Source organism: Hylobates moloch, unplaced genomic scaffold (genome assembly GCF_009828535.3).
Source record: "Hylobates moloch isolate HMO894 unplaced genomic scaffold, HMol_V3 SCAFFOLD_5, whole genome shotgun sequence".
NCBI lineage: Eukaryota > Metazoa > Chordata > Mammalia > Primates > Hylobatidae > Hylobates > Hylobates moloch.
Genome location: NW_026652280.1, coordinates 94,166,198 through 94,188,478, shown reverse-complemented (window position 1 = coordinate 94,188,478; position 22,281 = coordinate 94,166,198). Strand labels below are relative to the sequence as shown.

The window sequence follows — 22,281 nt, the reverse complement described above, 5'->3', positions numbered from 1 at the left end:
CTGCCCTCCCTTAAGAGACCTCTGCATGCACAGTGACACTTTATAGGCTCTGATGAGGTCTGCAGAAAGGTCCCCATTTAACTGAGGTTAAGCCAGCACTGGCCAAACAAATTTGACAACAAACCCCACTTTTTCCCTGCCATACCTAATCATGTAAGAAGGAAACCATATTCTAAGGAGCAGACTCTGGGAATGCTGATGGGATCTCCAAGAAGACACCTTAGAGAGATGTCGCCTTGCCCAGGGTCACGGAGCCCAAGGTCAGGGGAGTTTGCAAACCTCGGGCTCTTGCTCTCCCTTCTGTTGGGTTTCTGGCTTCTCAAGGTCAGCAGCTAAACCTCCGGAGGGTGGGGGAAGCAGAGCAGGTCCCACACAGCCTTTTGGACAGTGAACAAAGAGCTACTAAAAATCAGTGACCAAAACAGCCCTGGCCTAATGCCAAGATGGGAGCTGATAAGTGGATCAAGGAGAAGAGAGCAGCTAAGAGCAAGCAGCAAAACCACCACGTCTAATGGGGAGGGCTTCGAGCACTATACAAACCAACCTAACCCTGCAGCATGAAAACTGCCTCCGGCGCTGGGGCAAATTGCAATTCTGGGTCAAGTCCTTCATGTTGCCATCTACAAATCACTCTGTTTTCTAGCCAATTCAGTCCACCAGAGCCACACACAGGCAGGGCCTGGGCCAGATGTCAGGCATCACTGCAGCAGACAAGGCCCTTCCCTCCAGGAGAGTAAAGCCTAGCAGAACCGGCAAGGAGGAGGTGCTCAACACATATGGAACAGGTGAGCAAGCCGGGGGAGATTTTTATTTTGGAAAAAGAGACATATATGTATATAATCTGTGCCTGAAAGACTCTGCAGGGAACGCCTAATCCCTTGTTTAAGCATTTTCCTAAAGTGCTGACAGCCACTGAGTAATGGGATGTTTGTTGACTGACTGACCAAATGAATGAATGAATAAATGACCTAAATTAAACCTTCCCATTTCTCCAGCATAAGTGAAGTCCTTACTATCCAACCATTTTCACCATAGGTCCATTCATAGGAAGAATTTACAAGAAGGACAAGGACTTCCCCCTCAAAATTCTCTCCTTTGCACCTGAGGAAACTGTTCAGAAATTCTGCTTCTGTTGCTACACAGATGAGGAAACTGAGGCATAGAAATGCACTATCTGCCTGCAGTCACTGATGACCACAGAAAACTGCACTCTCCAGGGTATTTATCTTCTAGAAATCCTATACTCTTGGGCCCCTAAAGTGTAAGTTAGCATCCAGAAGTAGAAGCAGCAAGAAAGTATTGCTCAGTCAATAAATGCTATGCAAATAGTTCTCCTCACAATAAAGACACTTGGTTAAAAGACAAACTGCCCATAAATCACAGGAACAAAGCTGCATCTCACAAAGGGAAGCATGGCCTGTGGGCAGGGATTCCAGGGAGCCCCAGTCCTTGAGGAAGTGGGGTTGGCCCAGGCTGATCTGTGGTCCTTCCAGCTGGTTGGCTTTGTCTCAGCACCTCATCTCAAGGATCCTAGGCCCTCCCTATCTTGTTACTCCACCCCTTTTACTCATCGGTCTAGAAATATTAGTAAGTACCTACTGTGTGCCAAGCACACAGTAATGAGGTGAACTATGTAATAACAGTGAACACGAGAGGTGAGACCTGGCCCCATGAGGTTTGCAGTCCAATAGGTGAGAGAGACACTGAAAAGATTAATACATGTAAGATGAGAAATTGTGTTTACTGATTACCATTTCTGAAACACAAGTCTATCATTCTCCTGACAGAAAAGTCTTCCTAGGTTCTTCACTCTATATGCGACTAAAAATAAGCAAACAAAAACAAAAACTGCCGCCTTTACTGGGTGCTGACTATATGCCAGGAGCTTTCCAATGATTAACTCAGAACATCCCCAATGACCCACTGTGGGGGATACTATTATTATCCCCACTGACCAACGTAGATTCATGGGTTTCCACTTAACCACTGCTCAGATGTGTGCAACTACCTCTCCCCCACAGATGCCAGACTCCGAATTCCCTAAGAATTCATATCTTACCCATCTTTTTGTCACTTGTGCATACAATAGTATTCAATCAGCGCCCACTGACTGAAAAATCAATTAATCGATTAATTGATTAATCGATTAATCATTCAATGGGCTAGTTTTCTGCAAGATATTACCTGCTGAATCAGTACTTTGGGAGGCTGAGGTGGGTGGATCACGTGAGGCAGTTTTGGAAGAAGAGAGGATCAGTCTCCTAATAATTGCACAAGAGGTAGCTGTGATGTTGTGGAAAGAGCCAGAGCCAGACCCTGGAGACGTGGGAGCATGAACTTGGCCATCATTTCATCACTCTAGGTCTGTCTGCTTAAAACTGTAATGCAGAGTTAAACACAATGAATCTAGGATTTCTTCCGGCTCTAAATTTTTATGTCTCTGAAATATATAATAATAAGATGAGGGCTGAGAAAGGCATTTGAAAGTGCACTCTGTCTGCAATTTCTTGATCTTAGAGTAAGACCTAAAGTTAAACATTTTAGGGTAGGTTGACTGATTAGGTCTAGGGAGGGCAAGTGAAGTATTTCCTCTCCCTGCACAGCTGAGTTTATATACTCCTCATAGGCAAGTATATGTACTCCCCATGACAAATATGCTCAACCTGTAAAACCCCTTTGCAGAGAAACATTTTGGATGGGCATGGGTGAGGCTGCCATCCCTAACTGTACCCAAGAACGGTGGTACTGGTGATATGCAGGAGCCCCTGTTCATATGCTGGACAGGGACAAAGCCATCACTCTCAACTCTGCTCTCCCCTGGAAACACCACAGATTCAGAATAACAACTGAGTGTGGTCAAAGCAACTGCAAACATGGGCGTGATGGCCCCAAAGCCATGCTCATTAAACAGAACTCAGCACTCAACAAATGTGGTCTGTTTGTTACTCCAAGAGAGAGCACTGGGTAGAAACCAGGGCTCCATGGTGAGAAAAGTTTTGCTGGTTTCCTTTTACTCTTTGGGTTGGTTTTGAATACGTTTCTGTCTGTTACCTAATGGCCACAAAATGGGGAGAAACAACACAACTCCCTACCTTAGAGGACCATTGTGAGAATTAAATGAGATAAACAGGCCAAGTGATCCACGCAGAGGCTGACATAGTAAATACTCAAACTATTACCAATGCTGATGGCATCAGTGATGGTAGTGGTTGATATAAAAGTAGGGAAATCCAGCTGAGGGCTCTTTGAAGCCCCTCAGGGTTAGAAGGAGAAGCAGATAATCCTGGGCTGGACTCTCCTGGGGGAGTATAAGTATATTCCTTGGATGCTTCTCAGAAGAGAAAACAACGTAGCAATCACTCCTGGGAAGCGCCAGGCTCCCCAGATGCCCTGGGGCCCTGGGACTCTGGATAGGTGGATGGGTCCCTGTGGGGACAGAGGCTTATGGCACCATCAGGAGATGAAGCTAGGCAACAGAGTCCTGAAAAGATGAACATCCTCAGAGTTCAGAGGAGGCAGAGGAAACTACAACCACAGACAGACACATTCATTCACCCAAAAGACTAGCAAAATTAAAAAGCCGAAGATCTGAGGCATGGCAAGACGGTGGGCAAATAGGAGATCTGCTGCCCAGGTGACAAGCAGTGCCTTTTGGAGAATGAACTGGTGATGTTTCAGACCTTACAGGATGACCCAGCAGCTCTAATCCCTGGCAACCTCCCTAGAGAACTCTTGCCCATGTGCTCAGGTGGAACATACCAGAAAGCACATCACAGCACTACCATAAGGGCAACAAACAGAACGAAGCTAACCACCACCGTCAGGGAAATGGCCCAATAAACAGTTGGATCATCGTACTGTGGATATACTATTCACTTGGCTGCAGTAAAAAAAAAAAAAAAAAAAAAAAATGTAGATTCACATATGTCTTGAAAAATATTTTAGGATATATTATTGAATTTATAAAAGGGCTACAAAATAGGCTAACAAGCATAGTATGACAGTACATATTTAAAAACAGAAAAAAAAAAGGAAGAAAGAAAAGAGTGACTTTTGTTCTATGTATCTAGATAACTAACAAAGTTATGGAAGAAAATGTACAAGGTAGATCCCAGTGGTTACTTCTGGGAAGGGCAGGGATGAGGTAGGAGCTGGGAATGAAAATGAGAGTCAATGGGGATTTCATTTGTATTTTTAACAAGGAAAATGTATTTATTTATTTATAAATAAAATTAATTTTAGGCTGGGCGCGGTGGCTCACACCTGTAATCCCAGCACTTTGGGAGGCTGAGGTAGGTAGATCACCTGAGGTCAAGAGTTTGAAACCAGCCTGGCCAACATAGTGAAACTTCATCTCTGCTAAAAATACAAAAATTAGCCATGTGTGGTGGCGGACACCTGTAATCCCAGCTACTCAGGAGGCTGAGGAAGGAGAATCATTTGAACTCAGGAGGTGGAGGTTGCAGTGAGCTGAGATTGTACCATTGCATTCTAGCCTGGGCAACAGAGCAAAAACTCTGTCTCAAAGAAAAGTAAATAAATTAATTAAATTAATTTTAATTATTGATATTACATTAAAAGTTTTTAATTATTTATATGTACTTATTTATTTTAGAGATGGAGTCTTGCTGTGTTGCCCAGGCTGGAGTGCAGTGGCTATTCACAAGTGCAATTGTAGTGCACTTCAGCCTTAAACTCCTAGGCTCAAGCAATCCTCTTGCCTCAGCCTCCTGAGTAGCTGGGACTATAGGCACACACTACCACAACTGGCTTAAAAAAAAAAAAGGCGTAAGAAAGAGAAAGAAATGGTGAGTCAAAGAGAAGACGGAGCTGCCAAGAGCTCAGGGTCTGCCTTTGCCTCCTCTTGGGGGACTGGCCACTCACAAATGCCGGCACAACACATCTGAGCATGGGGCATAGTGTTTTGGAATGAATGTCCATAGTTTGAAATAAAATACTTAATTCTATATCACATTGGTCCTACTTATACCAACTCTTCCTTCTAAGTCTTAGAAAAATCCCTTCAAACTGAATGGCATTCCTCCTCTGGCAGAGACGTGAAAGAAACATCTCTAGTAAGAAATTAGAGATGTGGAAGAAAATACGTGAAATTTTGCTATCTCCAAATTCTTTTTTTTTTTTTTTTTTAGATCTCACTCTGTCACCCAGGCTAGAGTATAATGGTGTGATCATGGCTCAGTGCAACCTCAACCTTTTGGACTCAAACAATCCTCCCACCTCAGCCTCTCAAGTAGCTGGGACTACAGGCACACATCACCATGCCTGGCTTTTTTTTATTATTATTTTTAGTAGAAATGAGGTCTCATTATGTTACCCAGCTGGTCTCGAACTCCTGGGCTCAAGTGATCCTCTCTCACCTCAGCCTTGCAAAGTGCTGGGATTACAGGCATGAGACACCATGCCTAGCACTATCTCCAAATTCTTGATGGCCTCTACTGACTTATGTAGGCTTAAAGGAAGCCCTCTGTTGCATTTAATTGTTGCATGCAGGAATTCTTAAATTTTTAATTATTTAGGTTATTTAATTATTTTTACCTTTCCTTGTTTTCTTCCATTCCTCTACAGACGCATTGATTCATTGCTGTGGAACTGTCCATAGACTCAGTATGGCAGGCTCAGGTCTCCTTTTTTAAAAAGCAAAACAACCAACATTTATCATCTAGGTACATTTATGTTATCAATACACAAAGAGCTGCATTAAATACAAGGGGAATATATCAAGGGTTACCCAGTGTCCACCAAAATCCAATCTTTCCTTCTTCCATAATTATTCAAGTTTTATCAGGTACAACATTTTCTTTTCTTTTCTGTCACCCACGCTGGAGTGCAGTGGCACGATCTCAGCTCACTGCAACTTCCACCTCCCAGGGTCACACCACTCCTTTGCCTCGGCCTCCCGAGTAGCTGAGATTACAGGCACACGCCACCACACCAGGCTAATTTTTGTATTTTTAGTAGAGACAGGGTTAGACCATGTTGGCTAGGCTGGTCTTGAACTCCTGACCTCAGGTGAGCCACCCGCCTCAACCTCCCAAAGTGCTGGGATTACAGGCGTGAGCTACCGCGCCCGGCCAGGTACCACATTTTCCAAGCATCCTTGCAGGGAGATATAGCCAAATGTCTGGGCTCCCAATGGAACGTGAGAAGAAGTGATGTGTGCTACTTGTCGGTCTAGGTCTTAGGATATGAGCACCCTTCCCACAGGCTGGAACCCAGCTCTGCCCATGCAGATGATGACAATGCACTTGGAATGACAAAGCAACAAGGTAGAAACCACCTGGGCCTGTGATTGCGTCTAGCACAGCCACTCCTGTCACCTTAGAACTACTACCTTACTGAGAAATTTCCTTGTTCTTTAAGTCATCGTTTTATGCGCCCTGGTTTTATGGGTTGTGAACTGTCATCCCAGCTGGGAATATGATTACATATCCTCACTGGGGCCCTTCTGCAGGTGGGTTTGGTTATTTGGAGCTTGGCACACGCTATGTATGTAGAGACAGGTGAGGCCAAACTCTTTTTGGCCACAATTTCAGTGAAACTACATGCAACTTCAATGAGGGCCTGGTGCATAGTAAGTACTCAATCAGTACTTAATGAATGAGGGGATGTTAATAAGCAGGTAATATCTTCCAGTGCGAAGACTCTCAAGAGCAGAGCACTGGGCACAGAATGAAGAACACAGAGGGCATCTCCAAGTATGAGCTGTGAGTTTCATGTCACAAAATGACCACCTGGACTGGTAAAATACCATTCGGGTGCATGACGCCCAAGTTTAGGTAAGGATTCAAGCAGGTGTGCTTAGGAGCAACAGAGGCAAAGAGAAAGACAAGGGAGAGAGACAGAGACAGTGTGCACAGGAGAAGAATATTCCAGTGGCGTGGAGGATTCCTCCCACTATTTCGCTTCCTGAACATTTGCCCCAGGATTAGTCTGAGCCATAACTCTGGGATCCTTCTTCAGTCTCAGGCACTGCATTCCTCACCACTCTGGGTGTGGGTGGCTGAGGATCAAAAGATAGATTTTCTTTGTACCACATGGCCCCAAACACAAACCTGCTACTTCATTTAGTGTCAACCAAAGAAATAGCCATCAGTTTCAACTGGAGAACTGGCTGTGCAGATCATACTGAGGGATAGTGTATTGGTCTCCAGCCTGTTATCTTCCAGGCACGGGGGGTCAGGGTAATTTGGACCACCCATGTTCTTCTAAGCTAGTGCTGGCTGAATGGTCCAGCACCACTGCATCCACTACTTTGATTACTGAGAATCACAGGCCTGCTTGGCCACATCTCCAGCACAGCCTCCTCCATCTGCCCTACCACAGGCCTGGCCAGATTAAAGCACCATTTAGATAAATTCTCTAATCTAGGTGAGTAGGACCTACAGGATACCTGGGACCCTTGTACCCCAAGGCGTTAGACAGTCAGTGTAGGGGAGAGTCCCCAGCCACTGCCGCCAATGCTGGTCTTTAACTTGCAAAAAGCACACCATGAAATATTTTTAGCATCTGGATCCCCGTCAGGGGCCACCGCTCTGGCTTCCATCAGAGCTAACTTCATCAGCTGAGACATGTGCATTATGGAGGGGCCCAGGCTAGGGCAAGAGTGAAAATGTGGATCCTGGAAGAAGAAAAGATGGAAGGGTGGTGGGACTTGAGTTCAGAGTCCCGGAGTTGCCACTGCATCTGCAAAGGGTATGAAGAGGAATTGAGTAGCCCATACCTGGGTCACTTCTGCAGCTGTGAACACCTCAACCTACCTCATTTTGGCCTAGAAACCAAGTTTGCTCAGTGTCCCAAGCTCCTCTGCAGCATGTAACTGCTGCAAGGGACTTTACACCCACATTCCAAAATGATGCCAACCACAGGACTCTCCTCAAAGCCACATTTCCCAAGCAGCCATGAGGGATCAGAGCCTGCCTTTGAGGGGCCACTGGCTAGTCCTAGGTCAGAGCTTTAGGTTTTTCCTTTCCCATATTGGCAAAAATATTCTGTAGACAGGCACCAATAAACCATCACCCTTCAGGCTGGGCGCGGTGGCTCACGCCCGTAATCCCAGCACTTTGGGAGGCCAAAGCAGGCAGATCACGAGGTCAGGAGATCGAGACCATCCTGGCTAACACAGTGAAACCCCGTCTCTATTAAAAACACAAAAAAATTAGCCGGGCGTGGTGGTGGGCGCCTATATTCCCAGCTACTCGGGAGGCTGAGGCAGCAGAATGGTGTAAACCCGGGAGGTGGAGTTTGCAGTGAGCCAAGACTGTGCCACTGCACTCCAGCCTGGGAGACAGAGAAAGACTCCATCTCAAAAAAAACAAAAAACAAAAAACAACAACAAGAAACAAAAAACCATCACCCTTCAGCCTGTGACTAGGGGCAGGGACTGGGGGCATCGATCTCTGTGCCCTAGCACTGAGGGATGCCCAAGGGCCTGACACAGACACTGACATGGATTGTTGCATCAAATTCTCACACCAGTCCTAGGAGGCAGGGACTATTACCACCTCACATGAAGAATCAGAAAACTGGGCACAAAGAATTTAAGACTTGGCAAAGGCCACACAGGTAGCAAATAATAAAGCTGAGACTGGAACCCCAGGCATTTGGCCTGGGAGTCTGTGTTCCTGTGCATGACATGCACAGGAAAGCTTGGTGGTGGCTGAATGAACAAATGAATGAATAAACAAAAAATTTCAAAAGCCATTTCAGGAATCGGGTAGGGAATAGTGTCTCAATGAGGCCCCGGGGGTTGTGGGGTTGATCGTGAGCTTAACCTCATCTGCCCTGGATGTCAATCAAGAGGTGATACTCTCAGATCCCTCTCAAGGTTGAGTGTTCAGCCCCAGGAACACTCTAAACCCAGGGGTTTCACACCATTGTTTTGTTTGTTTTTAAGGCAGAGTGTTGCTGTTGCCCAGGCTGGAGTGCAGTGATGTAATCATAGTTCACTACAGCCTCGAACTCCTGGGCTCAAGTGATCCTCCTGCCTTAGCCTCCCATGTTAACTGGAACTACAGGTGCACATTACCACACCTGGCTCATTTTTTAAATTTTTTGTAGAGACGGGGTCTTGCTATGTTGCCCAGGCTGGTCTCCAACTCCTGGCCTCAAGCAATTCTTGCACCTCAGTGGTGGGATTACAGGCGTCGGCCACTGCCTCAGACCTATACCATTGTTGGTAATGACCACAGCCACTGCTGACTCACTGCCTCCTTCTTATAGGTGGTAAGTTCAGGGCTCTCACACAGAGGCTCCTCTCATCTGCCAGGGCCCTGCAGAAAAGCCAGGATCATACCCATTTTACAGATGGCAAAACCAGAGATCTGAGAGGGTGTGACTTGCTTACAGTCGCAGCACTTAAATGAGGGCTGATGAACAGCACGGGCTTTCTCTCCACCACACAATACCCACCACATCCCTTGGTTAGTCACAAAGTTACAAAGATGAGATAAGCGCTGTTCTAACTCTTCGGATGGAAAGTTTCATGTTAATCTAAAGTTCATCTGTATTTCCCATCCCAGTCACCTGCATGGAAGAGGAATTCCAGTTCTCCCCAGCTAAAAACTCTGGCACCACCACTCCCTCGTTCCTCTCCTCGGCTGGCAGGGTCAGCATCCATTGGTATTTGCTGATACCTCCTGCATCAACCTCCTGCAAAGCACAACTGCGTCCATTGGACAGCAGGTCCTGCTAATTCTTCATTTAAAAATTTCCCAGGAAGCACCAAGTGTTGGTGGGAATGTGAAGCAACCAGCACTCTCATATACCGCTGTTGCTGGGAACATAAATTGGTCCCACCATCTTGGAAGACCGTGACAATGTCGAGTCAACCTGCATTTGCTCCTAGGTATGCACGTGCACCAAGAGACATATTCTAGAACGTCCTCAGTAGCACCATGCACAACTCCCCTACATTTGTCTTTTATTGCTGCTGTAACCAATTACCACACGCTCAGTGACTTAAAACAGCACAAATGTATCTCCTCTCATAGCAATGTAGGTCAGAAATGGGTCTACATGGCCTTGCAGGGCAGCATTCCTCCTGGAGGCTCTAGAGGAGACTCTGTTCTCTTGCCTTTTCCAGCTTCTAAAGGTCACTTTGCATGCCTCAGCTTGTGGTTCCTCCTCTTGTTTTCATTGCCAGCAATGGTATCTTCAAATCTGTCTTCTCTTTCCTCTGCTTTAATCACCACATCTCATTCTCAGAACCAGACCCTCCTATAAGAATCCTTGTGACTACATTGGTCCCTCAAGGATAATCTCCCCATGTCAAGATCCTTAAAGGCATCACATCTGCAAAGTCCCTTTTGCCATGTAAGGTAACACAGTCCCAGGTATTACTGGTGAACGGTACCTGTGACCAGGGATTAGGTCAGAAACATCTTTTGGGAGGGCCATTATGTGACCTACCACAAACCCAAACTGGAAGCTACCCAAATGCTCATCAGCAATAGAATGAATGAAATCAATGGTGGTGATTCCCAGCAATGAGAATGGATGACCTACAACTACATGCAGCAACAAGAAGGACCCTCAGAAAACAATGCTGAGCTAAAGATGCCAAACACAAGAGTGTGTGCTGTCCAAGTCTGTCTACAGAAAGTACCAAAACAGGGCCAGGCACAGTGGCTCACGCCTGTAATCCCAGCACTTTCGGAGGCCAAGGCGGGTGGATCACGAGGTCAGGAGATTAAGACCATCCTGGCTAACACGGTGAAACCCCATCTCTACTAAAAATACAAAAAATTGGCCAGGCATGGTGGCACGCGCCTGTAGTCCCAGCTACTCGGGAGGCTGAGGCAGGAGAATCGCTTGAATCTGGGAGGTGGAGGTTGCAGTGAGCTGAGATCACGCCACTGTACTCCAGCCTGGGGGACAGAGCAAGACTCTGTCTCAAAAAAAAAGAAAGAAAAGAAAAGAAGAGGCCGGGCGCGGTGGCTCACGCTTGTAATCCCAGCACTTTGGGAGGCCAAGGCGGGCAGATCACGAAGTCAGGAGACCGAGACCACGACGAAACCCCGTCTCTACTAAAAATACAAAAAATTAGCCGGGCGTGGTGGCGGGCGCCTGTAGTCCCAGCTACTCGGAGAGGCTGAGGCAGGAGAATGGCGTGAACCCGGGAGACGGAGCTTGCAGTGAGCCAAGATTGCACCACTGCACTCCAGCCTGGGCGACAGAGCGAGACTCCGTCCCAAAAAAGAAAAGAAAAGAAGAGAAAATACCAAAACAGGTAAAACTATCCCAGGCTATTAGGAGTTAGGATAGCGGTTCTAGTGGGGGAGTGGTGGCTGGAAGAGGGATGATGGGGCTTCTGGGGTGCTCGCAAAGTTCTGTTTCTTAATCCAGGTATGATCCATTTGTGAAAATCCATCAAGTGATACGGTTATGACCGGTGCCCTTCTCTGTGGGTATGCTGTGCTTCAATAAGATGCTTTAATAAATGGCTCTGCCTGCTTCATCCCATTTCCACTCCACAGGCCTGTGTCCTTTCATCTCTGAATGAAGCAGACCCCAGCTGACCTCCTCAACACCCACCACCCTGCCAACCGCTGCCCACCAGACTGAACTGGAACTGATCAGCTACTGACACCTGCTGCACAGTGCCCTCCTCTGTCTCTCCTTCACTCCTTTACCTGCCTCTCACATACAGTGACCCCATCTATGAGCCCCATCTCCTCTCAGGCGCTCCCCACCAACTTCTGTAGAACTTGAAATAAAAACCATATCATTTGGACTTGATTATGACTGTCATATACTGATTGCTAATAGGACCAAAAACACCTACTCTCGTCTCCCCAAACAAACTGCAAGTGTCTCAAGAGCAGAACATCTCAAGGTCTTGCACATTCCATTCTGTTCCTAGTTCTGATTGTATGTGAACTTCTAGTGCTAATTAATAATAACTCCTACTAATAACAACAGCCTTTACTGAGCACCTCATATGCACCAGACTCAGCACTCCTCATGCATTATCTCGCTTCCTCTTCTCCCACCCTATGAAGGGGGCACTATCACAATCCCTCTATTGAATAGTAGGAAACTGAGGCACAGAATGGTGAATCAACTTGTTCAAGATCCCAAAGTGTATCATGGTAGGGGAGGGACTTGAACCCACACCATCTGATTCCAGAGCCCATGCTCTTAAGCCAGACCCCACTCTGCTTCCATAACGACCCCACCCTAATGGGATGTTAGGCATACAGTTGGTGCTTAACACTTTCACATACTTAATTACCAAAAACTATATATACTAAGAAAAAAAGTCTTCATAAGTACACAAACAACAAAATCAAGACTCCAGCAAATAAGATCTTTTCATCTTCAGATCTCAAAAGAGGACATGCCCTCCAGGGAAATTTACAAATGCTCCGTGTACTCCTTGCTCTGCCTCATGCTTGGTGCTCACAGCTTTATAAACTTTTATCAGCAAACAACAGTCAGAGTTGTCCTCCAGGCTTTTATCTGAGCAGGGAGAGAGCTGGATACATTTTTTCTTGCTGTCTGCCAATCTCAGGGCCAGAGCCAACATCAGAACTAAAGGATGGTTGGATGGCTCAGGCTGGGACCACAAGGTCCCAAGCCACCCGCCGCAGATGACCTCACCTCCCCAGTGGCCAAGAAACATGACCCAGAGCCCTTGGCTAAAAACAATGCCACCACCCCCAAGGGCTGATGTGGCCACTAAACTGAACCAGAGATAATGACATGAGCAGCCGAGACATTAGGTCAGTTACCAAACAGTGCTCTGGTCAGTGTGGACACAGCAGCGCATCTGGGCCAGCTTGGCATTGTTTCCAAGCATCCACTATCACCCTGAGTCCACGCACGCATGGTCTTGAAGCATCTACATGGATACAAATGATAAGTTCCTATGCCCCAGGAGGATGGGGACTACTATGAGAAGACACACCCTATGAAAAACAACCAAACTGTCCATCAATAAGGCACTGGAGAAATAATGACTGCTTTGTGTAGAATATGCAACAGCTAAAACAACAAAGCAGATCTAGATGCACTAGCATGGGAAACACAGCTTAACTCAACATTAGAGGGGAAAAAAAAGCAAGAACAGAACCTAAAGTATAATGATGTTTCTAGCAAAAGAAAAACCGCACATACTTCAAGACTCCAGCTATATGAAGCAGTGGTGGATGAGAGCCGGCACATACCAGTTTGAGAAAGCCAATGGTGCACATCTCTTTCCAACTCTGTTCAGTCACGACGGGGTTTGTTGGCCATGGTGGGAGTTTTACACCATGGAAATCAGAAAATGCTGCAAATCATGGCTCCCCGCTCTCCAACCTGTCCCCAAGAGCTGACTGTTAAACATGTCCCAGCAAAACACTGTAGGTACATAAATATATATATATAATATATATTTTTTTTTCTTTTTGAGATGGAGTCTCACTCTGTCACCCAGGCTGGAGTGGTGGCGTCATCTCAGCTCACTGCAAGCTCCACCTCCCAGGTTCATGCCATTCTCCTGCCTCAGCCTCCCGAGTGGCTGGGACTACAGGCGCCCGCCACCACGCCCAGCTAGTTTTTTGTATTTTCAGTAGAGACAGGGTTTCACCATGTTAGCCAGGATGGTCTCGATCTCCTGACCTCGTGATCCGCCCGCCTCGGCCTCCCAACGTGCTGGGATTACAGGCATGAGCCACCGCACCCAGCCCATAAATATATTTTTTAAAGTTTAGAAAACACAACCTCAAAGTTATTTTTAAGTGGCTATCTCTGAAGTGGGATATGGGACTGGCTGGAGGCTAAGACAGGCTTCAGTTATATCTGTACCACTAGCATTTTTTTTTTTTTTAGACCATGTCTTGCTCTGTTGCCCAAGCTGGAGTGCAGTGGCGCAATCTTGGCTCACTACAACCTCCGCTTCCTGGGTTCAAGCGATTCTCCTGCCTCAGCCTCCTGAGTAGCTGGGATTACAAGCATGTGCCACCACGCCCAGCTAATTTTTGTATTTTTAGTAGAGATGGGGGTTCACCACGTTGATCAGGCTGGTCTTGAACTCCTGACCTCGTGATCCTCCCGCCTTGGCCTCCCAAAGTGCTGGGATTACAGGTGTGAGCCACAGCGCCTGGCTACCACTAGCATTTTTACAACACGAACACCAACAAAAATGTTTATATATGTTAGGATTACTAAAATTGTTTCAAAGCTAAAAAAAAAAAAAAAAAAGACTCTGACCATTACGGTACAGTGTAATAAAGCTGTAATGATAGGATATACAGTTGTAAGAGGAAGAGCACCAAGTCAGCCTGAGCATATCATGGAAGGCTTCTCAGAGGAGGTGATGACTGGGCTGAGTTTTGAAGGGTGAATAAGAGTCTACCAGGTCAACAAGCCAGGGCTTCTCTAGATAAAGAACACAGCATAAGTAGTTAACCAGGAGGAAAAAGAGATTACAAGAGTGAGGAGGAGTGTGACAGAAAGTATAAGGAAGGCTGGGGCAGCGCAGTGTGTCATCACAGCAGGTTGTGCACCCTTGCATGAAATGAGATCATCCACGTCCAGTGTTTGGCCAAGAAGATGTACTTAATGGTTAGTGTTACCTATTTCTATTTGCATTTCTACTCCATCATCCCTGGACGCCAAACACTGTGGAGGTTATGGGAGATTGCTGGGGCAAGATTTTGGAAGTGAGGTCCCATGACCATCATCTGAGAGACATTTTGTCAGCTCCACCACTCACGTCACCCCCTTGGATTTTCCCAGAATACTCTGAAGATGGGCTCTGGTGCCTCCTTAGTGCTCCTGCCACACTCCTCCTTCACCCAATCACACCAATGTGTGCACATGTGTCTCTCCAACTGTACCAAGCTGTGTGGCACCCTGAGCACACAAATGCAATACTTATTGGACAAATGAACACATTCAGTGAACTGTGTACTCTTCCACTCTAATGAAAGATGATACAAACCTGCTGTGGAATCAGGACACCCACGCCATGGAGGCATCACCACCAGCTGAAGCAACAAAGTGGTCCACATTGGGGGGTGGGCCATTCGAGAATCATAGGAAAAGAAGGCATCAAGAAGCAAAGCTGCACAGTACCCAACCCAGTCCGTAAGTCACTATTCCTCAGAGGAAGATGCATGCTGGGGATACGAGGACTTGTATTTCTAAACAGTGTCAAGATACCCCAATGGTGAAATGGATGCAACAGGCTAATGACAGTATCGTACTTGCTCCAACAAGTATTTTGAACTCCACTCCCACCAGGCAGCCTACAGGTTTGGTGCTTGGCTGCCCTTGTGGCTTGATTACATGGATAGATTGAGTACCAGTTCCAGTTTTCACTGCTTATGTACAGGCTGGTACTGTGGGCATGGTCTCCATCACATGTTCATTTGGGGAGGTTTCGGGAGAAGCTTAGTCAGTCCTCAAGGTCATATCACAAGTCTCTAGTCTTCCCAGTGGAAAATCAGATCCCAGATCCCAGGATAGGAGGCTTGGTGGGGATACCACGAGCGGTCAACCCCTGCCTGGTTCCAGGATGCCTGTCTTTAGGCCAAAAGGTGTTCCAATTTCAACCAGGGCATCTCATCTTTTATATGATTTACATGCTAGGGTTCTTGGAGGAGTTCTCATACTGTCAAATGGTTCCAACGGAACAACAAAGTTGTAAAACCTTGCTTTACATAAAACTATTGGCCAGACGTGGTGGCTCACACCTGTAATCCCAGCACTTTGGGAAGCCGAGGCAGGTGGATCACCTGAAGTCAGGAGTTTGAGACCAGCCTGGCCAGCAGGGTGAAACCTCATCTCTACTAAAAATACAAAAATTAGTTGAGGCCGGGCGCGGTGGCTCACGCTTGTAATCCCAGCACTTTGGGAGGCCGAGGCGGGTGGATCACGAGGTCAGGAGATCGAGACCACAGTGAAACCCTGTCTCTACTAAAAATACAAAAAAATTAGCCGGGCATGGTGGCGGGCGCCTGTAGTCCCAGCTACTCGGAGAGGCTGAGGCAGGAGAATGGCGTGAACCCGGGAGGCGCAGCTTGCAGTGAGCCGAGATTGCACCACTGCACTCCAGCCTGGGCGACAGAGCGAGACTCCGTCTCAAAAAAAAAAAAAAAAATTAGTTGGGCGTGGTGGTGGGCACCTGTAATCCCAGCTACTCGGGAGGCTGAAGCAGGAGAATCACTTGAACCTAGGAGGTGGAGGTTGCAGTGAGCCGAGATCACGCTATTGCACTCCAGCCTGGGCGATAAGAGCGAAACTCTGTCTCAAAAAAAAAAAAACAAAAAACTACTACCATCAGCCTGTCTCTCTCTGGGTCTCTTCAGTAATGCCTTTCATGGACACTCAGTATGTTTTTGTTGATGGACAGAGAGCATGCTTATGGATTCACAGAGGACCCAAAGGTAGGAGGGAACAGGACACAGTGGTCAGAGCAGGACTGGGGTTCCCCATTCTGTGCTGCCTGCTGTATGATAGACATGGACCTAGCAATGGGTCGTCTATGTCACACTGTCATCATTGTCCTCCTCCTCCTCACCACAAGCAATGGCAATAGAGGCCTTTTCATATGCCAGACACCCTGCTGAGGGCTTCAAATGCTCAACCCACTCAGCAATGTTGTCAGGAACTTTTATCTCCTCACGGAAGAGGAAACCTAGGCACAGAAAGCACAGATTTGCCCATAGAGCTAGTGATTGGAAGAATCAGGACAGAAGCACAAAAACCAAGAACATTCTCCCCCAAACAGAGGTCCCAAAGAGAAATGGCAGACATGCAAAATGGCCCTAGAAATGGTCTTGTGCCAGTTTTTCTAATTGAGGTTAAAACTGGATCCTTTGGGCAGGGAAAGATTTTCTGACCTGATCCTTCACCAACCAGGGCATTTGTTTAAATGAGCTTCATAGAATCAACACACATCACACTCACTAACTCAGCTCAAAGTCTGGTTTGTCTCGTTATCATTCATTACTTGCAAGGACAAATGCTTAAGTAGAGCATACTTCATACCCAGAGTGCTTCAAAATGCAGACAAAATAAGGTGAGCTCGCTTAGAAGCCCAACTCTAAATAATGCTTTATGAAATTATACCTAGCTAGCCACTTAGAGACAATCTACAATTCACTGAAATCTATGAGGCTCTAGTTAAGGGGCACAGATGACCAAGATATATCAAGGACCTGTTCTCTAACTGCAAATTCACACAAGATCCCTGAGATGTGCACATTGTTATCCACATTTTCGAGAACGAATTAAACTACAGCTTTAAGCAACCTGGCCAAGGTCCAGCAGTTGGAACCGGACAGTAGGAGTTGAACAGCTGGGTCTGTCTGACTCCCGGGTCCAGACCTCTCAAACTTCCAATATCTCATAGGTTCTGGCACCTGAGTAAATATGCAGCCCAACTCCCCTACAAAACAAAACTCTCTGGCTCAATCTTAGCTCCATCTCTGTGCTCTGACCCAAATGTCAGCTGAGAAAGACCCTGCAAAAGGGAGGACCAAACTCAGCCTTCTGACACTGGAGGGCAAATTCTAAAGTTAGTGGGAAAATCCTGCAGAGTTCAAAATTCCCCTGGAAAACCCCTCAGGAAGATGCATCTTAGTGAGCTGCTAACCCTCTCTGGAGGAACACAACTCAGTTCTCCCACAGTGCTAGAGCAGGTGGCTGTGTGTTCAGCTGCACTGCAGGTAAAGCTAGTGGTCAGAACCAAAGGAAAACACAAACCTCTAACCCCCAGACTCACACATAGAGCTGCCCTAGTTGAAGCACTCAGAATGTGAGGCCTGTATAGGGAGTCCAGCAGATTCACCACCCCCAATCTCCTGTATCCTTCAGAACATACACTCATTAAGTGGAACAGTGAGATTAAACTGCTGTTTTTCTCTTTTTTTCCTAAGAGATTCTAGTTTTGTTTGCATAAACTAAATGCAAGAGAAATGTGATTCCATAATACCATAATTACACAATGACAAGATTTTACATAAGCTATTAAAACATCTATATTGCAAAAACATTTACAACAGAGAAAGCCAATGGAGGCCTGGGGTTCCAAAATTAGACTATTGGGGCCTGGCGTGGTGGCTAATGCCTGTAATCCCAGCACTTTGGGAGGCTAAGGTGGGCAGATCACCTGAGGTCAGGAGTTCAAGACCAGTCTGGCCAACATGGTGAAACCCCATCTCCACTAAAACTACAAAAATTAGCTGGGCGTGGTGGCATGAGCCTAGAATCTCAGCTACTCAGGAGGCTGAGGCAGGGGAATCACTTGAACCGGGAGGTGGAGGTTGCAGTGAGCCGAGATTTTGCCACTGCACTTCAGCCTGGGTGACAGAGTAAGACTCTGTCTCAAACAAACAAACAAAAAAACTTCTTCTCAAAAACAACAACAACAACAAAGTGAAACTATTGGGACTTAAATTCATTCGACCTCTGCTACTTAGCAGCTATAAGATCTTGGAAAGGACTTCTCTATGCCTCGGTTTCCCCAACTAGAAAGCAGGGGTCCTAATGGTGTTTACCTCATGGGACTATTATGGAGATCCAATGAAGCAGTGTAAGCAAAGAGCCCAGCACAGTGCCATGCAAAGGTCAGTGTCCTTTCCTCCTTTATAAAAACAAACCAAAAAAGATGGGAAAGCAGAGGGTCTCTTGGAGAAGTTAAAAAGCCTGTTGGAGATCCCCCAGTGAGCAAGTTTCAGAATCAGTGTTGTATTCAATGCTGTCAATTTTGGGAACTGGATATAAGAGAGGAGACCTCTGCTGGAATGAAGTGAACCCAGGGCAGCTGGGTTAAAGGGGCAGGAGACAGAATCTGAAGTCTTCCAGAGCTGGGATGCTGAGCAAACAAGAGGGTGAGAAGAAGTGGGGGAAAGATACATCCAGAGATTACTAAAATACCCATGAGGAACAATTGCAGACCCACCCAGAAGGCAAGACTGTACAGGCATGTGGATCTCCAGAGGCAGTAAAGCTCAGCCACAGTCACAAAGAAAGTGACCTGACTGATAGTAACCCTTGGATGAGCCTTCACGCACTTCAGCCCCTTCCTGCTGGCCCAGACACACGCAGGCCTTCAGAGGATCCAGGTCTTCCCTCCCACTCCATCCAGCACCACCACCACCCCGCCCTAACTCCAGACACCAAGATCTGGATCTGCTTTGCAAGATCCCTCCAGGATTCCAGACCCCAATCCTCTTGTCCAAGAGACACACGCCCACAGTGCACATGAGAAATGACAATGAGGAATGAGCATTATGGAGCTCAGCCAGTCAAGTCACATGTCCACCATCAATTTCCATTCTGCCAGCTGCTGAACCTTCACTGACTGCTTGGGTGGAGGAGAATTAACTGGGGAGGTACTACTTCCAGCACGATGAGACCTCTATCACCCAACAGATTTGCACATCAAGAGCAAGACCACACCTTCTACAAAAGCCATCTGGAAATGTGCAGGGAGATCAGGTGAAGGAGGACCCCTCCATTTGGTTATAATCATTCCTCTGTGTCCAAAGACAGGCAGACAATGGAAATGGGCAGATGCTTCTGGAGGCAAAGCCTGGCACTTGGGCTCTGTGCGCTCTCGGGGTAGGAGCAGCTGTGCCCCACGTCCCCCCTCCTTAAGGCTGGCTGGGAGAATGAGACCGCAAACCAAAGAGAATTGGGGACACAGGCCCCCAAAATGTTAGAATTTCAGCTATGATAAACATACCTGACCTTGTGTAATTACTGGTGGCAGCAGAGACACACAAGTTCAGAACCCAGACATTTTAACTCCTGCTAATTGCAGGAGGGGAACAGCCATTGCCACTACCCAGAAACCCCACCTGGTGACCTGGTACCAAGAAAACCAACTTCACCCAGCATGGCAGGACATACCAGGGCCTGTGGCTGAGGACAAGGATGTCAGAACCAGGAGGACACACAGCGTTAAGAGCCTACAGGTGTCCTGACATGGCTGGGTAGAATCATCCAAGCAGAGAATCATGCTCTGCTCAGCTCAGACCTTCTGAAACAGACTTGCCAAGGCTGGGTCTGGGAATCTGAACTTTCAAGATTCCTCCCAGGAGCCGGGCATGGTGGCTCATGCCTGTAATCCCAGCACTTTGGGAAGCTGAGGCAGGAGGATCACTTCAGGCCAGAAGTTCAAGACCAGCCTGGGCAACATAGCGAGACTCCATCTCTACAAAAACTAAAAAATTAGCCAGGTATGGTGATGCATGCCTGTAGTCTCAGCTACTCAGGAGGCTGAGGTGGGAGGACTGCTTGAACCCAGGAGTCCGAGGTTGCAGTAGGCTATGATTGTGCCACTGCACTCCAGCCTGGGCGACAGAGTGAGACCCTGACTCCAATAAACAAATAAATAAGAAAAAATATAATAAAATAAAAATCCCTCCCAGGTGACTGGGCTGCTCTCGAAACTGGAGCAGTCCAGCCTGCTGGGTTTATCTGTGGGAGATGCAAGGCCATACGGTTGTTAGCGGTTCATTCATTCCAGGGTTGCGTATGTGCCTGGCTCTAAGAAGACACAGCCCCAGCCCTACAGGGATGCAGAATGTTCTAAGCAGCTGAGTTCACCTGGGGAATTGCTCAGAAATGCAGATGTCCAGGCTCTACTACCTAGGATTGGAGTTCCAAGGGGCTCAGAATCCAGTAGGGAAACAAAAGCAAAGCCTGACAAGAGGAGAAATCAGAAACTACAATGGCTGGGAAGGCAGTTCCAACAGAGAAACTAGCTCTGGGGGAACGGAGGGTGTCTTCCTGGCACAAGAAGGGAAAGATTTGCCCCTGCCCAGCACCCACTATGTGCAGCCCCCTGCACATAGTCCACATTCGCAGGACTCTGCAAGGGCACTACGTTAATCCCCATCTTACAGATGAGGACAGTGAGGGTCAGGGATTGACAGCAACAACTGGGATGTGAGCCCTGGCAGCCAGAGGACTTGCTCTTTCCACTCTCAGCCCCTCTCCTCCTGAGGCTCAGGCTCAGATCACCCTTATCCACCCAGATTTTGAATCTAGAGACCTGCAAGATGTCCTCCACCCTTCTCTCATCTTACCCTGTAGGTCCAGTCAGCAACTAAGGCCTGACCCTTCTCCCTCCACTCCCTTCTCTCAGCCCCTGCTGCTAACACCTTCTCCATTACCACCTGCAGTATTGAAAATACAAGCCCAATAGGCCAAGTCATTCCCTGGCTTAAACCTCTGCAAGGGTTTCCCACAACCCTAAAAATACAAATCTTCCTCCCAAGTTTGCCTCAGGGCCTTCCCACAGGTTGTTCTCTCCCCTAAATGCTGTTCCCTCTCACTCTCTATTCTCAGGACTATCAAAACTAAGTTGGGTTTCCTGCTTCCACCCTGGAAGGCCAAGGCCACAGAGCAGGGCAGCTCTATGCTGCCTATGGCTGAGCCCCAGGCACACAGTATGGGGGTAGTGGGGAGAAAGATAAAGAAAGAGAGAGACAGAACTGGGGGGATGAATTGGGGGGTCAGTTGTTGACTGACTGAGGGACACTACAGGTGGTCTGAAGTCCAAGTATAATGGTGGGGGAAAAGCCACCATGGTTAGAGGCTGGGCAGACAGGCTGGGGCCAGACTGGGAAGGAAAGGCTGTGAACACCACAGAAGGGAGCAAGGATGTAAGCCCCTGGGCCACGAATAGCTGTGGACAACTATGGACAACTGTGGTCAGCTGTGGAGACTCTTGAAAGCCGGGGAGTAACACAATCAACTTCACACATACAGTATGGATGAGCTGTGCTCACCTCTTTGAAAGGCAATCTATCGATAACCACCAAAGTTTTAAATTTGCATATCTGTGAACCCAGCAATTCCAAGTCTACCAAGGATACTCACTGCAGCATCCTTCCCTATTAGCAAAAGCAAGAAGTGGCCTCAATGGCCATCCAGAGAATGAATTATGGCAGACAAGTCCACAGTCCCTTTTCAACCTTTGGTGCTGGAAATATTTTGGAATTCATAACCTGTTTGCATTTGAGAAAGGTAGTATGGAGTATGTACAGGATGCTACGTCAAACCCCAGCAGGCACAGCACCCCAAAATCCAGTACATAAGTATTTCTACAGCTGAATGTGTAACTACTTCTGCTACATACTATCAGTAATCTCCTATTAACTCAAGCCAGGTTTGGTCATCAAATGAGTTTGCAGCAAACTTTTTTTATTTAAAAAAGTGTGGTTTTCTGAGGCAGGCGGATAACCTGAGGTCGGGAGTACGAGACCAGCCTGACCAACATGGAGAAACCCCATCTCTACTAAAAATACAAAATTAGCC

At 47.1% G+C, this 22,281-nt stretch overlaps 1 protein-coding gene across 3 annotated transcripts in view; it reads right to left on the bottom strand.

The window, feature by feature from the left end:
- The window catches only part of ARHGEF3 (Rho guanine nucleotide exchange factor 3), a 349,457-nt gene that overhangs the window by 302,094 nt on the left and 25,082 nt on the right, over positions 1-22,281 (bottom strand). Inside the window, exon 2 of one of the 3 annotated variants that reach the window (XM_058439113.1) lies at positions 5,557-5,645. The exons of 1 other annotated variant lie outside the window; for it this stretch is intronic. In XM_058439113.1, coding sequence (XP_058295096.1) covers positions 5,557-5,618 — 62 coding nt within the window. In that variant the 5' untranslated portion in view covers positions 5,619-5,645. Of the gene's footprint in view, positions 1-5,556; positions 5,648-22,281 lie in introns of those variants that run through there. One more of the 3 variants, XM_058439114.1, reaches the window with a different exon arrangement.